General features: G+C 41.7%; 1 protein-coding gene across 2 annotated transcripts in view; it reads left to right on the top strand.

Annotated features, from left to right (window-relative positions):
• SHLD1 (shieldin complex subunit 1) overlaps nucleotides 1-15,758 on the top strand; it is a 37,814-nt gene extending 22,056 nt beyond the window's left edge. For both annotated transcript variants that reach the window (XM_048937537.1, XM_048937536.1), the window contains exon 4: nucleotides 14,775-15,758. In XM_048937537.1, the coding sequence (XP_048793494.1) occupies nucleotides 14,775-15,295 (521 nt within the window). In that variant the 3' untranslated portion in view covers nucleotides 15,296-15,758. The remainder of the gene's footprint in view (nucleotides 1-14,774) is intronic.
• Nucleotides 15,759-15,850: the final 92 nt, after the last annotated feature.

Here is a 15,850-nt window from a genome sequence, read left to right as displayed (position 1 = left end):
TTTTGTCTCCTTTCATGTAAACTACATTTTAAAAGCGTAGGGCTTTCTGTACTAACATAAGAGCTGCTGGTTTTTTGCATTTATTTGAAATTTTCTTTAAATTTGTGCTTTGCAACAGGAAGGAAAGTTCTGTAAAGAGAAAATAGATGCCTTGTTATTTGTGATCTCTGGACATTTGTGTTGGGAGTCTGACCTCTCAGTCATGGGGAGGCACAAGCAGACCCATAGGTGACATGGAGCAGCTGGTGTCCTGCATCTTCTGATGCTGCAGAACATCAGTTGACCAAACAGTGTGAACAGTGCCACAGAGAGGGAGGCTGGAAAGCCAGCAGCTACTGTTGATAAAGTTTGCCTGTTATCCCTATCTCTGTTTGAGTACTTTTAATCTATGAATTGTTTTCAGGTCTATGCTATAGCAGACTGACCTGTTATTATTTATTTATTTTTTTTTATTACAAAGAATTATGGTATCTGTGGGATGGAGGGACACTAGAACCATAGGATCCTTGGAGTTGGAAGGGACCTTTAAAGGTTGGCTAGTCCAACTCCCCTGCTATGAACAAGGTTGATCCAGCATCACCTTGAAACTCTCCAGGGACAGGACATCAACCATGTAACTGGGCAACCTGTTCCAGTGCTTCACCACTCTCCCTGTAGAAGATTTTCCTTATATCCAGCCTAAATATACCTTCTTTAAGCTTGACCTACCTTCTTTAAGCTTGAGCGCTATGGGCACAGCAGAACCTTTTTACAGAAAAGTCATAAAATCATAGAATCATAGAATGGTTTGTGTTTGAAGTGACCTTTAAGATCAACTAGTTCCAACCCCCTTGCTTTAGGCAGGGACACCTCCCTCTATACCAAATATTTGTTTCATTTTAATTCTCGGTGACCTTTATTATATCTGGACTCAATTCCTTACTCAAGGGCTTCAGCCATTCTTCGTCCCTTTAACACATAAAATATTCTTTCAGATAAAGGAAGCTTTAGATTGTATCTGTTTTGTCTTAAAAGTCACAATTAACCTTGAGCAGTAAAAGTGGCCGAAAGGAGATGGAAGAATGTGAAAGTGGATTTGTCTGTAGAGTGGACAAAATGAAGGACTGTTGTGCTGTGATGGGTTTTAATGTTTTGGAGCTGAGGATCCCTTGGATGTCAATTTTATTTTCTGAGAGTTGTCCCGACTTAATTAAATTAATAGAATATGAACCTACTCACTTAATTTGCAAGTTAATGATGTTGTCCATATCCAGGTTATTTTTGCAATCACATAATAGAATCATAGAATCATGAAGGTTGGAAAAGATGACTAAGATAATCTAGTCCAACCATCTTCCTACCATCAATATTGCCCACTGACCACATCCCTCAGTGCCACGTCTCTGTGTTTTTTGATTACCTCCAGGCACACTGACTCCACCACCTCCATGGGCAGCCTATGCCACTGTTACACCGCTCTTTTGGAGAGAAGTTTTTCCAATATCCAGACTGAACCTCTTCTGGCACAGCTTAAGGCCATTCCCTTTTGTCCTATTGCTGTTGCATGGAGAAGAGGCCAACCCGCACCTCACTACAGCTTTCCTTTCAAGCAGCTGTGGAGAACAATGAGGTCTCCCCTGAGCTGCTGCTTCTCCAGACCGATCCATTCCAGCTCCCTCAGCAACTCCTCATAAGACTTGAGCTCCAGACCCTTTGCAGTTTCAGTGCCCGTCTTTGACATGCTCCAGGTCCAGTATCTTTGGATATTGGCATTTTCTGGCGTGTTTCTGTACCTGTAGCTACACCATCTTTAAGAGACAGAAGTGTCCATTCAGTCTGCAGAAGTGCTGTTTCTCATGAGGTCAGCAAGGCTCTGAGAGTGGCTTAGGAGAAAAATCAATCTGCTGAGAAAATGTAAGATTAAGGAAGTGGGTTGTCAAGGTGGCAGAATACTAATTCATTACTTTTATCCTTGGATTCCACATGTTGTCTACGCTTGAACTGAAATAAGCATAAAGTAGACTTTGAAGACCAATTTCAAGATAGGCTGAAAATGTTCACTGAAAGCTTTTACTTCAGAATTCCCTGCTTTATTTACAAATAAAACAGATGTATTTACTACAATTACAGAATCCAATCTGTTTGAATTAGGTTTTCTTTAGGCCATTTAAAACAAAATTATTAAGCTGATCATAAATGCTGGGGATAAAAAAAAAAAGCAACACAGAACAACTAAAAGAACATCTCCAACTTGTGTAGTCCGGCTATATTATCTATACTGTCAAATCCCACCTCACCAACCTATCTCAAATCTGAACCTTTAGCTTTGCAGAATCACCAAGGTTGGAAAAGACCTTCAAGATCATCCAGTCCAATGGCTTCAGCCCAGCGATCCAGCCTGTCCAGATCCCTCTGTAGGGCCTTGCTACCCCCAGGCCCATCGGCACTTCCAGCCTACTTGGTGTCATCTGCAAACTTACTGAGGGTATCCCCAATGCCCATATTATTATGCTCTTTCTTGTACCAGAGCTCAACTGTCAGAAAAAATTCCGGACTGGATGTAAGAAACCAAACACTGTAAAATTTGCAAAAAAAACAAACAAACAAACAAAAAAAAAAACCACAAAACAAAACCCCAAAAACCCGAAAGAATCCTACACACATAATTCAATTTTATCACTGTCCAATATTTAGGCATTTGTTGCTTTAAATATTTGCTTTTTCCTTTCAACTGGTGAAGTGCTACATTAATATGATGTACTGTTTGCATCAGTGTTTGCCAGGAGCACCAGTAAGTGGCTCCCAGAGTGCCAGAAGTAACTAAATATCATCCTGGTGGGGGCTGATTTAAATATATATCTCCCTTTTATTTCAATGTGGACTGATTTCAAAACAGGTTTTCTTTTCAGATTACTTTTTCATGTGAGCTAACAATGTGCAGTTGCTGAAATTTTCAATAAGTAGAGCACTATTTGCAGACATACCGACCTTCACTTGCTCTTTAGGATGCAGTTGCACGTGGAGACTTGTATTTTCAGTTAGATGACAAAAGAACAACGGGAATTGCTGAATGCCTCAATAACAATAACAATAACTGTTGTTTCACAGTTAAAATACAAACCAGATGCCTTTGAGATTCTAATCAATTGACTACAGGTTTACTGCTGTTTCCTCATATCTGGTTGTCTGCTTTCCCAGACCCATACCTGGGGAACAAATTCTAAGCAAATGTGTTTGTAATTCATCACTCTGCTCTTGTGGAAGTCATACAAATAAATGTTCTCTTGTTGCTTGGAGAAAAGTCGAGGTTGTTCTAAAAACAGCTGGTTTTGGCTGTTTTTAAATTCTGCAGATATTTACACAAACAAATATCAGATGGGTTTTGAAAAATGCATTGCAGTGTTTGTAGATCCATGCAGCTTTTATGAAGATTAACGTAGCCTTAACACTCCTACCTATTTTAGAAGTGTTGTCTTTTTCCCTGCCTTGTTAGTTGAGTGATCATTTCTGAATGAGGCGGCTAAGTTCAGTTAAACAATATCATGATCTGAGGTTGGTGAAAAACGTTTCCTTGGGTAAAGGAAAATTTGAATTGCCACAACTTGCTCTGGCTTATCTGTCCTTTTATTTACCTTATTTTGCAGGAAATAATTAGTTTTTGTTCACAAGTAGTCGTATAAATATTTTCAAGCTGTGTACAATAATACAAAATCTTTTCTGAACATTGTTGTGTGGCTTAAATGTCTGTGTTGCAAATGTAATGGAAAAATATGTTGTGTTTGCAGTAACTATCACTAATCACAGTTCATCATTGAAGATGTTACTGAAGATGTTACTGAAGAACTGTCTGAGTAAGCGGTTCTCACCAAGCCTCAGGCTCTTGTACAGCCTCTCAGTAGAGCATCCAGCACAGAATTGTTGCTGGCTAGCTAGGCAGTGCTTGATATGGTATAGGGAATGTGGTCTTCCACTTTGGCTTGGAAAAAGATCTGGGCTCTCACTGACCTTCATGGTTTGCCTCCAGTTGTGTGCATGAATAATTCAGTTAAAGTCTTTGGTTTGAGGCTGAAATCAGAGGTTTGAGTGCACACAGATCTGCTTATGGCTAAGAAACCAGCATAAAATGCAGGATTAATAGGCCGTGGAGCCAGCAAAGGGATGCAAACAAACCTGAAGTGTGGAAAAGCTTTTACTGTTTGGCCTCAGAGGACAAAGCTGTTACAGCAGGGGAGCACCAAGCCGTTCTCATGGCTGGTTGAGAGGACAAGGTGAGAAAATAGGAAAGTTGACTGTTGTATTTTATTGCTGAGTGACTTTTCTCACTTTTCTCCTTTTTAAAGTCAAGTCATACTCCTCTTTTAAAGACTTTCTCCCTTATGGTATGTCTTTCTGGCTTTTAGTCTATTCAGAGGCTTATAGAACCACGCAGCCGTGCCACTATCTGAGAAGTGAAGCTTGGCAGGTGAGCCAGCCCATTAAGGACCTGAAGATTCACTCCTCATGCACTTCTTACCTTATAAACATTTCCAATTTCAATTTGCGGATGCTTGCAATGCAGAAATTCCTGCAGAAAGCTGATTGATTAAATGGCAAAGCACTTCTATTCAAAACCCAATTTTCTGTGGTTCTGATGAAGAGACTTTTAGAGATTCCCAGCAAGACATGCAGATAATTAAAAAGAAAGCCTTGTGCTTCTCATTCTCCATCATTTGTGAACGGCCTGTAAATGTGCCCATCAGTCTAATATTCTCTTTGCTTGTTACTTCAATATTGCAAAAGGACTCGATGGCTCAGATGTTTATACAGTGTGCTTTTAAACTGGTGAGCCGAAATGCCACAGACTAGTGACAAACAAATACCTCTAAGTTATTAAACTTGTATATCTCACTTGCTTTTCATTGCACTCTGTTGAAATTACATTTTCTGCCTCTTGAAAATTTCTTGATGACTGTTTGATAGATCTGACTCTCTGCTTTCTTCAATATGAGGATGTTTTGTTTAGCCTGTGGAAAGTTCATAGAAGGAGATCGGTATCTTGCTTCCATACGGAAAGAAACTTTTTTGAGTCTTTTTTTTTTTTTTTAATAAGAATGATTTTAATCAATATCTGATGTACAAACATTTTCTGGCAGTGCACAAAAAGCAGCCCCAGGCTGTGTGACTGGAGCTGGGGACAGGACAGAGCTGCTCTTTCATTGCCCAGGTGTTGTGCGGCTGACTGCATGTCTGCACAGCGTCCTCCATGCACACAGCTGTATCCAGCCTGTGGGGAGGCTGGGAAATGCCTCACTCTGTGTTCAAATCTTTGTCAGAATATCAGTAGATTTCTTTACTTTTGCATGTGCTGTTTGCCTGTGCTTTTTAAGGGTTTTCTTTGTTTGCTTTTCTTCTACATTTATGTTTATAGTAAATGCGAGCCTTGCTATGCTTCTGTGACATACAGCATATTTTCAGGAGCATGATGCAGACAAGAGGCACAGCTTTACAGTCATCTTACTGCAAGCAATTTCAGAAAGCCTAGATCTTTGCCAATGTCCCTCTGTTGTTCTTGTGAAAGTTGGTCCTGACTGGAGGTAGAAAACTTTGATCTGAAGAAAGACAGACTGCACGTGTTCATCTATTTCTTTGACATTACAGAGAATAAGTCCAATCTCTGAGCAGCTCTTTGGTATGCCCATATTGATGCTTTCGGCCTTAGAAAAAGACAAAAAAGGAGGACTTCCAAATCTAATAGCCAAAGACACCTGTCTTGTTTCTCTGTTGTACAGTGTGTGTACAATAAGCTGCTACTAAGGAATTAGTAGCATTCAAGTTGTTAAAGGTGACCTCACTGTCTTCCAAAGAGCTGAAATCTCTCTGGCTTCTGTGAAACTTGAGAAGAGCATCTGTGTGCTCAAAACTGCTGCAAATCAGTTCACTGATTTGGGATCCTAAATAAGTTGGTAGAAATTTCAACAAAATAACAGATGTAAATGACTGGGGAGGTTGAAGAATTGGGAGGAAGTTATATTTCATTTAGTCTTCACCTTTGTCTGCCATATTTGACTGAATTTTCCACCTCTGCTGTTTAAGTGCTTTCTGTTCCCCGCAGTACCAGGTTTACATGTGTCCTGTGGTACCCAGGCATCATTTTCATTGCAATGCTCCCCTTTAAGATGGATATTATAATATTATAGAATGTTAGTCTCTTGCTCTCAGAAGTATGTACAAGCAGTATAATTTTAACCACTGTTTAAGAAAGGTGCTTAAGATGATCTTGCTCTGCAATATTTTCTTGGTCTAGAAGCTGTCTGGATAAAAAAAACAATTGTGATTCTCAAGTTGCTTGCAGTGACAAGAGCTGGGCTTATGTGGTTGGAAGGCTCATCTTCTTCTGCTTTATCTGTATGAATAGTATTGTATTCTTGTTTTGCTGTTGTTTTTTTTTTCCAGGAAAGCTGTCATGCATGTCACTCTACAATGAAATATGGAGAGTAGAATTCTTTTTTAAAACTGTTGTTGAAATTGGAGCTATTGATCACCAGTGAGAGCCATCTGTTTGTCTTCTCGCCAAAGGCATCAGCTGAAAATTGCTGGTTTCTCTTGAGTGCTGAAAATGTGTGACTGAATGAAAGTATTTCGTATATCAATGAGGGATATTGCTTTGGGTTTTGTTTTTAATTCTGGGAACTATAATGGTACTGTATTGCCTGGTAAGACTTGTGCTGTAGAGTTGCTTCCTGTCATTGCGTGTGGTCATTATTGGAATGAGAGGCACTTTTCCATTCTTCATTTCATCCCCATCCTCCAGAATGGGTGCCTGCAGCATACAGTGTGCTATCTGTTGAGACCCATTCTTGTCTCTAGCAGAGGATTTGTTAAAGAATGGGATTTAGTAACTTTTAGATTTTTTTTGTCAGACTTGTGTATGATCGCTAATTGTCATCCAGGTAGATGTTCAAGTTTTCTTTTAATTTAAGCTCATGACTTCATCAGTTCTGCATGGCAACATCAGCAAGTGCAGAATTTTTCCCTCATTATGCATCTTGCCAGAAACTGGAAGTTTTTTTCCTGCTCATCTTTTACCTTAGATCTGTAAAGAAGTTCTTTTTGTCTCTGCAAGAGATCGCCTCGGATGACTCAGGTTCCCCAGTGAGTTGCTCACCTCCCAGACAAAGAGGAGGGCATAGCAAGCCTTCCTCCCAGTTCTGGAGTTAACTAGCTAGTAACCAGACCCACGGGCTGAATAAGAATTCCTTAGATCTCAGTTGAGATTCTTTGAAAAATTCTTGTTATGTCAGAAAGCTTAACAATTTGTGAAGGGGTCGTAGAGTCAGCTGGAAACAGAGAATGGGCAAGACTGCAGTTTCATAATCTCTAGGCAGGAAGAAAATACAAGGAGAAACAGCTCCATTTGCTTTAGCTGTGCAGCGTAAGTGAGAAAGGCACCATAACATGCAGATCCTAGTTTTCCTTCATGAAATTCTTGTTGGAGTTATGAAATAAAAATAGTGCAAACAGAATTGTTTCTCACCAGAGAGGAAAGTATGATCTTTTTAATAAGAGGTTCCTCCCAGGTCGCAGGAAGAAAGGGGTCAAACTGGGCTCCAGTCTCAAATGGTGCAAATCCTCCCCATGGGCAGCATTGGTGTTTTCACAGTGAGGATGAGACTTCACAAGAGAGCATGCTTCTTTCTTTCACTTTGGGAGGAGGTGGAGGCTTGGTTTAAGGATGTTCCTGTTGCATCTTGGCTGTCAAAGATTGAAAACCCACTGGGGTATTTTGCTATGGCTAAGGAGAGACTGATCTAGCACAGCATTGCTGTATCTGTGCCTGTGAACATGCTCTGCTAATGCCTAATTGGAATCTGAGCAATTAGTTTAAGAAGCCTTGTCAGAGTTTCTTCTTGGAAATTGGTGCCTTTGGTATTACATATACAAGGTGAGTTTTGTTGTCATTTCTCAAGACTACATATGTAGTAGGAAAGCAGCAGATGGCTGCAGTTTTAATAAAGCCCTCGATCCCCTCATCTGCAGGATAACAACTTCAGAAGTTTTCAACTGCCTATTTCTGCTCCAGTATTGTTGGTAGTAGAATCTTTAACCTTAGATCTTAAGGAGCTGTGTTTAATCACAACTTGACGCATCTGGGATATTCTTGGATTTTTTACTGGCTGCAGAACCACTCTAAATAACTTAAATGAGAAGCCCTTTCCAACTTTGCTATTTCTAATTTTAGAACTTAGAGCAACCTGTTCACAGGCAGTTGCATCCAATGCCCACTGCTGAGGATAAATCCGCACAAGGCTCTTTCTGGGGCACAGCTGTATGTGAAGGTATTTATGGCGTTGCTGCTGCTTCTGCCCATCCTTACTGCCCTGGACCATGGTGTTTGGTTGCTTAGGAACAGATTTGTGAGATGACAGCTGTGCCGATGTCTTGGCTTTCAGAAAATAAGGGGTGTTAATCAATTCATACTGTAGCTGACTAGCTCAGTGGTTTATTAAATCCAGAGTGTCTAACTAGTGCTTCCTCTGAAAGATTTTGTTTACCTTTTTGTTTAGCTGAGGTTTCCAGCTGTCTTCAAAGCACGGTGCAGCAGGCATCAACTGTGAGCTCTCAGAGCAGGATAGAGCTTAATACCAAGTGTGACATTTGGAAGAGTGTCTAGGGGGATGAGCTATGCCTGCTTATTGCATTTCAGAAGCGCTTTACCATTTGCCAGGCTTTTTCTTGAATTTCAAATTCCTGGGGGAGTTAGAAGAGGAAGGGTTTATGCTTCCCCAGAATAGCTGTGTATGCCTTTTCCCCACACAAATTAAAGATCCCCCACTTCTCCCCCTAGCTTTTTACACAAGCGTGTAGCATGTAGAAGAGCAGGGCAGAGCCTGACTCAGTACTGGGCTATGACCAATGCTACTCCTCCATCATTGCTTCCTCTTTCTGCTCCATACCCCCGATTCCTCTGGCTTCTTCCTTCCATTCTTGCTGCTGCTCACTTTATCCAGGTCTCCTGGCAGAGCAGCCAGCATCTGTTCAGCTCCTTAGCATCAGACACAGCAACATGTGCCTGTCTCCTGGGCTGGTGAATGGACAGAATAGCTGATTGTGTCACGTGTAAAGCAGAACCTCAAAGATAATTGCCTTGTGAGCTGTAGCCTGTTGCACAGTGTGGCATGGGAAGGCTGGGTTTTGTATCATCAGGGAGATGGCAAAGTAGCAAGGTTTATAATATTCTTATTTTCACTTTTAGTTCATGATTTAAATACCCACAAGGAGCAAATTTACTCTTCTTAAAATGATATATTTTTTAATTATAATGTCGTCATTGAAAAATTCAATTTTGCCTGTGCTTTAATTGCTGGAAGGTTTTTCAAACAATGATACAGGAAGAAAGCAGCTGTTTTTGGTAAGGCAGGGGTGAGTGCAGAGAAACTGTAAACTCTGCAGTAATTTTTTAGTACTGTACTCGAAAGGCTTTAGGATCTGTTTGCTACTGAAACTGTGATAGGTGTTTGTATGGCAGCTAATAAAAAGGGCTTCAGGTTAGCTTTTTGATGCTTTTCCAACTGAAATGTTAGTAATGGGAATCATATGAAATACAATGCAAATACAAACATATTCCAGTTCATAGCATCACAGAATCATAGGGAGGGACCTCTAGAGACCATTGAGTCCAGACCCTGCTACAGCAGGTTCCCTACAGCAAGTTGCTCAGGGAAGTATCCAGCTGAGTTTTGGATATTTCCAGAGAAGGAGACTCCATGGCCTCTCTGGGCAGCCTGTCCCAGTGCTCTGTCACTCTCAAAGTGAAGATTTTTTTCCTCATGTTCATGTGGAACTTCTTGTGTTCCAGTTTGTGCCTATTGCCTATTGTGTTCAACGTAGAGGGATGCAATCAGCAGTTCACATGTGGGTTTTTAACAGTTGTAATCAGTAGAGATTTTGTTAATAGAAGTCAGGACAATAGGATTTGGTACCAAAAAGTCTAGCTGCCCAGCTAAGTGCTCTCACATGTGATTACCAGCAAGCCAAGATGCTATGTGAGACTGAGGTATAATGTGATCTACTAAATTCTCCCTATTTTTTTTTTCTTTCTTCTTAGAACAGAAAGGAATTGCATTACCTCACTTCCACTGGAAATCAACCTGACTGGGATTGGGGGATAGGGGAAAAAGTGTTTTTTCCATGAGCTGTCTCAAATGCTCACTGCATATATTTTTAAGGTGCATGATCTCATAGGTAGTTCTGCAGCAAGGTGAGAACTGTTCTTGCTGCCTGTGCTGATAGCTGCATCCCCCACGCTATGTGGTTTGGCACAGGTTTGCTGCCATGTGGGAGCTCTGTTCAAGCCCAAGCTGTGTTGCCTCTGCCTGAGCTTTCCCATGCATATGCCCATGTGTGATGGAGAGGCAAGAAGTGATAAGAGGGCTGTACCAGCTCTCTGACATGGCACGTATGTCCAGGTTTGGTGATTGTCTTAGGAGGGCAGGATGGTCTTCCTCTCTGAGGAAAAGTTTGGGAGCGTCAATTAATTTTCTTCTGCATTGAGCCGAGAGACAGGATCTGAGGTCTCTTGCAGGTCTTCAAATTGGCATCAAATCATAGTGATGCATCAGGCCAGGCAGCATTTTGAGCTCCGACGTGGGAGTCCACAGCTGAAATTTGTCTTCCCACCTAGGACACATCTCCTTCTTCTGCTTTTCAGCTACTCTGGAAAAAAGCTGTATTTCAGTTATGCTCAGCCCCATTTGCTCCCAGGCAGAACAGGCAAAGTAGTGATGACTACTGAATTAGTCCCACCCAATGAAAGATTTTATCTCTATACAGCTCTCTTTTGTGTTTTTCCTTTCTACTGTCGCATTGCTCAGTTCTGTGGTAATTGTTGCTCAAGGACATTTGCTCAATTGAGCTGATTCTCATGGTCTTTTCTGGCCTTCAGAGCACACAGGATGGCTGTAGTGGGAAGCAGACTTTTTCTCAGTGTACCCTTGCATAGTTGAATGCCCGAGTAACCTGTCTCTGTGATTTGCAGTCCCATTGTTGACTTTACAATGTAGAGATGTGCTCTAGCATCACCTAACTGATGTCTAGTTGAATTTCAGTCACCCTTGTGAACATAAGGGAGATTTGTGTCATTAGCTTAGTTCTGTTCAAATAAATGATTCACACTTCCTAATCCTCTAGTTTTCTTGATACTTATTTAGGGTGGTACAACAGAGGCAATAAGGAGAGGAATGGCCCTTGATTCAAGTTATCCATTCTGTTTGACCAGTCAAATTGCTAAAAGATCAAGGGCTTGAGCTGCAGGAGGAAAAACAACACAAACCCAGCCCCAGTAGCATAGCAGCCCTCTGCATTTGGAGATGGGACTTTCCGTCTTTGTTGAACATGACTCCTGCAGTAACACCTGAGAGTATCAGAGCGTCTTTAAGGGTGGGTATGGGTTTGGTGTTGGATTTGGTGGGCTTGGGCTCCATTCTGCATACAGCTGCCAGAAGTGAGTCATTCCTAAGCCATGGGATAAACAATTCCTGCCCTAAAACAAGTGATATAATTGCCATTTTCATAGCATTTATGTGAAATTCTGAGACAAACATTCTAGTTTGGCTCTCACCTACTCAGATCTACAGCTTGTATCTTCCAGGCCTGACAATAGGATGGGCCTTTGTGCACTGGGCTGGAGAGGAGCCCACATGTGCACAGTGGATAATCTGGGATTGGGCAGGAGGCATGGACAAATCCAACTGCAGGCATAACTCAGGAATAAACAGCTGCTTCTGTCTAGCTAAGGCCCTGAAAGGGACCGAGGCAGGCATCATGGCAGCACCAGCTCTGAGAAGCCCCAAGCGCCTGCAGGGATTGCTGCCCACCTCAGTGGGGAAATCTCCACTATGAAGCCAGCAGTGTGGGAGCTCTGCTGTTTAAGGGACGTCTTATTTTATAAATGTGCTAGAACACAGACAAACAGCTGCATGAGCCGTTTTTGTGGAAGTGCAAATAATAATATTGCAGAGCTGTTGTATCCTTGGAAATGGTCCAAGTCCAAAGCAGGATTTGGTTGTGTGCTTCTGGCGGTAAGGTTATGTGCTTGTACCAGATGGAGACTTTAAATTTTCATCAGCAGGTCTATAAACACAAAGAATATCCTTTTATCAGCCCCCGGGCCTCATGCTAATAAGCTGCAAGTGCTGATCTTCAATTCGTGTGGAGTGGGGGCACAAATGAAATAATATACATTCTTCCTGATGATTATCCATCATGTGAAAATGAAATCAAGACATGAGTAATGACCTGTTTGTTTATTTACTTCTCCATCTCCTTTTAACACCTTTTTGATACTACCAGTGATTAAAAATTGTTAATTATTTGAGGCATATTCTCTAGCGATGAAACTGTTGACTACTTGCAGATATTGGGCCAAGCCAACACAAAGATGTGTTAAGTTTGCTATGGAAGGATGAGCAGAGAGGTATAAGCTTTGCAGCAATGCTGCTGAATGTCATCAGAAAATCCCAGCTTTCTTAGTGGATGCAGAAGTATGGAGGATTGATCAGTAGAATGCTGCCTTTGTCTTGGGCAGTGGGGCACTCTTGTGTGCTGTATGTGTGTCCTAGCTGAGAAGCTCTGTCTGGACCTAGCAGGCATCCAGCTACTGGTATTGTGCCCCATGGTTCATAAATATTTCAGGACATTTGTGTGTTGGAACAGCAGCGTCAGCTCTTCAAGGTGTGTTGAGGAGGGACTCTTCCCTGACCAATCTCTTCTAGGTGGGGGAAATGTGCAACATATCCATAAAGATCAGTCTCTGAACGTAGTTTGAGATGGTACCAGGAAATTGTCAGGAGAGCTCAGGCAAGATGCAACTTTATGAATTTTAGATTGGTAGATTCTACATCTGTGTTTTCATGTCTTGCTTTAAGAAGACTTCACTGGAAGTGTAATTTATTGAGAATAGGGCCTACTGTGGGAAAACATACCTGTGTAGATTTGAATCAGTAAATGAAAGAAAACTTTCTTCCTAATAATATAATTCATTATTTTCTGACTAATCAAATCCCAGAGTACACCCCTGAAACATATAGTCCTCACTTCTTTGATGACTGTATGGACTGTGCTTCATTAGGGGACGGTAGCTAAATATCGCTCCTGCTCATTTATAATTACAGAGAAAGCCAGAACAGAATTGCAAAGATCTTCCTCAATACCATGAAGCCAACAGGATTTCACTTTCCCTGGATCGTGCAGTAGGATTGAGATATGTAGCTGGAGGCAGCTACTGCTATTTTGCAAAATATAACAGCAAGCTGAACATAAGAAGTAGCAAGAAGACAGCATGGCACAGTAGTTTGCAATTGCAACTGGAGCCTGAGTAAAAGTGAAACTTGATTGAATTATAGGAGATGCATAATTTTTCAGTCCTAACTTAACATAGGCAATCAAGGCTGAGAGATTGAGGCAAAATAGACCTGTTCTCTTTGATTATCTCTGATTTGCTATTCTGATGGCATATATTCATGTTAAAAGGAGGCCACTAAGCTTGTCTTTGTACTGCACTGGCGATAATATTGCAAGAGAGGTTCTTAAAACAGCAGAATCAGACAAAGTGAAAGGAAAGATCAAATAAAGTAGGGGGAGGGAGAAAGCAGCAACATACAGTATGGCTGCACAGACATCTTAATTTCATTTTAATTAATCTGACCACTCAGAAAGGAAGGGAAGCTCTTTGTATACAAGATGATATGTGAGGTAAGGAGCAGCCTTCTTCCATAACACTGAGATTTCCTTTGACTAGCGTCTCTTAATGAAATGAAGGGCTGCACTCTGCTTCGTGTTTCACAGTTAGGGAAGATCAAGCAGTGTGTTGATCCTCAGCATCTTGCTTATGAAACCTGCAGATGATGGATATGCAACCTCTGTAAAATTTTCCTGTTGGTGACTCAAGTGCTTGGCAAACAGGCTGGTGAGGCAGGCTCGAGGATGAGGTTGTGGTTAGAGAGACTGCCTAGGTAGCAGAGCTGAAATCCATATCCCTTTAGGGGGGCCTGTTACACTAGAAGCTGAATGTGGCTTCTGATCATCCTGGTCATGCCACTGCCAAGTGTCTTTGTGCTGCTGGTGTATTAATTATGATTGGTATCTCCCCCTGCATTGCACTGGGGCAAAAGAGAACCAGAGCTCTGACATTTAGAAATGTGGGTCAGCAAAGGAAGAGGAGAAGAGCTAAACAAGAGTGAGTCCTTGGCTTTTACTGGGAGAACTTCAGAATGTGGGAAGAGTGACTAGTGTAGCTGGGCTATGAATGTGAAATTTCAGGGGAAAACACAAGGTCTTCCTTTATTGATCTCCTTCCCAAACTCTGTGTGGTCACCATTATGATGTTGGCTTGGAGGCTGTAGGTCTTGCTCAAAAATGGAGCAAAGAACTATGAAAAGGAAGGGATTAAAAAGAGAACAGAAGAAAGAAAAAAAAGAAAGACAAAAGTATTCCACCTGCAAACTTGACTGTCATGTAGGCCAATAGTTGTCTTTAACAGCAGCAGGTCCCAATTTCAACCTCTTTGAGTGAGAGGAACGTAGAGGCGCGTACCATCCAGTGACTGCAGAGAGATGAAACTGGGACATTTATGAGATTCCCCAAGACAAGATTCATAATTAGCAGTCTATGCAGCAAGCCCTTCTAGCATGCAGCCATGTACTTTGCTCGCTCCAGTACAGAGCCTGTTTGCCAGACTGCGTTGAGGGAGGAGAAAAAAAAAGATTTTGCCACAGGGGTGACCTGGTGACTAATGAGTTTCATTGATCTTGTTCTTGCAGGAGACAGCAATCTACCCTCTACAGTTCCTGCAGACTTTTCTGCTGGAGGCTCTGAGAAAGCAAATGTGAGATGTTATCCAGAAGCCAGGATGTGTGAGCACACTGAACCTAATGATGCTGCTCTCTCAAGTATGCATGAACACAATAGTATGGAAGATGCAAGCATCAGGAAATCTCTCGATAGCTTTTACAAAACATACTGCAAGAAACAGCCAGACAGCATGGATCCCACCTATGAGGCTGCATCACAACGTCTTTTGAAGAAGATTTCAGAGCTAGCAGACCGGGATGGTACCAAATATGCATTGCGTTGCCTGCAGATGGCCCAGCTGGTCTTGAACAGAGACGGATGTGAGATCTTTCCAAACCATCCCACTACTGCATGTTTTTCCAAGCCTGCTGAGGGAGAAGTCATGGTAGAGGACAGAAAGAGAACACCTGGGCTATCAGATGACGTCCTGCAATTCCTCTTCAAACAAGCACAGATAGAATGTAGCCCTGATGTGCTGCATGAGAAGTGATCAAAATGCTGGATTGTTTATGTCATCAGTGACTTTCTTGGAAAGATACTGTCGCTCTTAGTGCCACCTTTGACAGCCCACATTCAATGGAAGAGGGTTCATAAGGAGCAGATCTTGCCCACCTGGTTTCTGCAGGGTAGCACCAACTAAAAAGCATCTGCAGTCCAAATTCAGCCCCTGCATAGGCATAGAAGTATGTCCATGCGCTGTTGAATATACCAGACAATTGAACAAGCTCAGCATGGTATGCCCCAGACTTAAGGAAGTAAATTAAAATTTTGTTCTGTACCTGACTGATACTGTACAGCTTTTGTCTCCAAGATGGTAGCTGAAAGTTGGTGTGCCTACCAACAGACATATGATCCCACAGGTTATTATTACAGCATGGGTGAGTTTCTTCAACAGAAAAAACATGCATACGTGAATCAAAGGAACTACAGCTTCTGAACAGGTTATTTTTTTTACAGGAGGGGAAAAAAGAGAAAGCAAAGCATTATCACCTTAGTGATGTTTCTAATGCCTCGGATGTACTAGCTAAGCAGAATGGGTTTTCTG

This window comes from Lagopus muta, chromosome 2 (genome assembly GCF_023343835.1).
Source record: "Lagopus muta isolate bLagMut1 chromosome 2, bLagMut1 primary, whole genome shotgun sequence".
Taxonomy (NCBI): Eukaryota; Metazoa; Chordata; class Aves; order Galliformes; family Phasianidae; genus Lagopus; species Lagopus muta.
The sequence above is the reverse complement of the archived record's forward strand: the minus strand, read 5'-3'. Positions and strand labels throughout refer to the sequence as shown.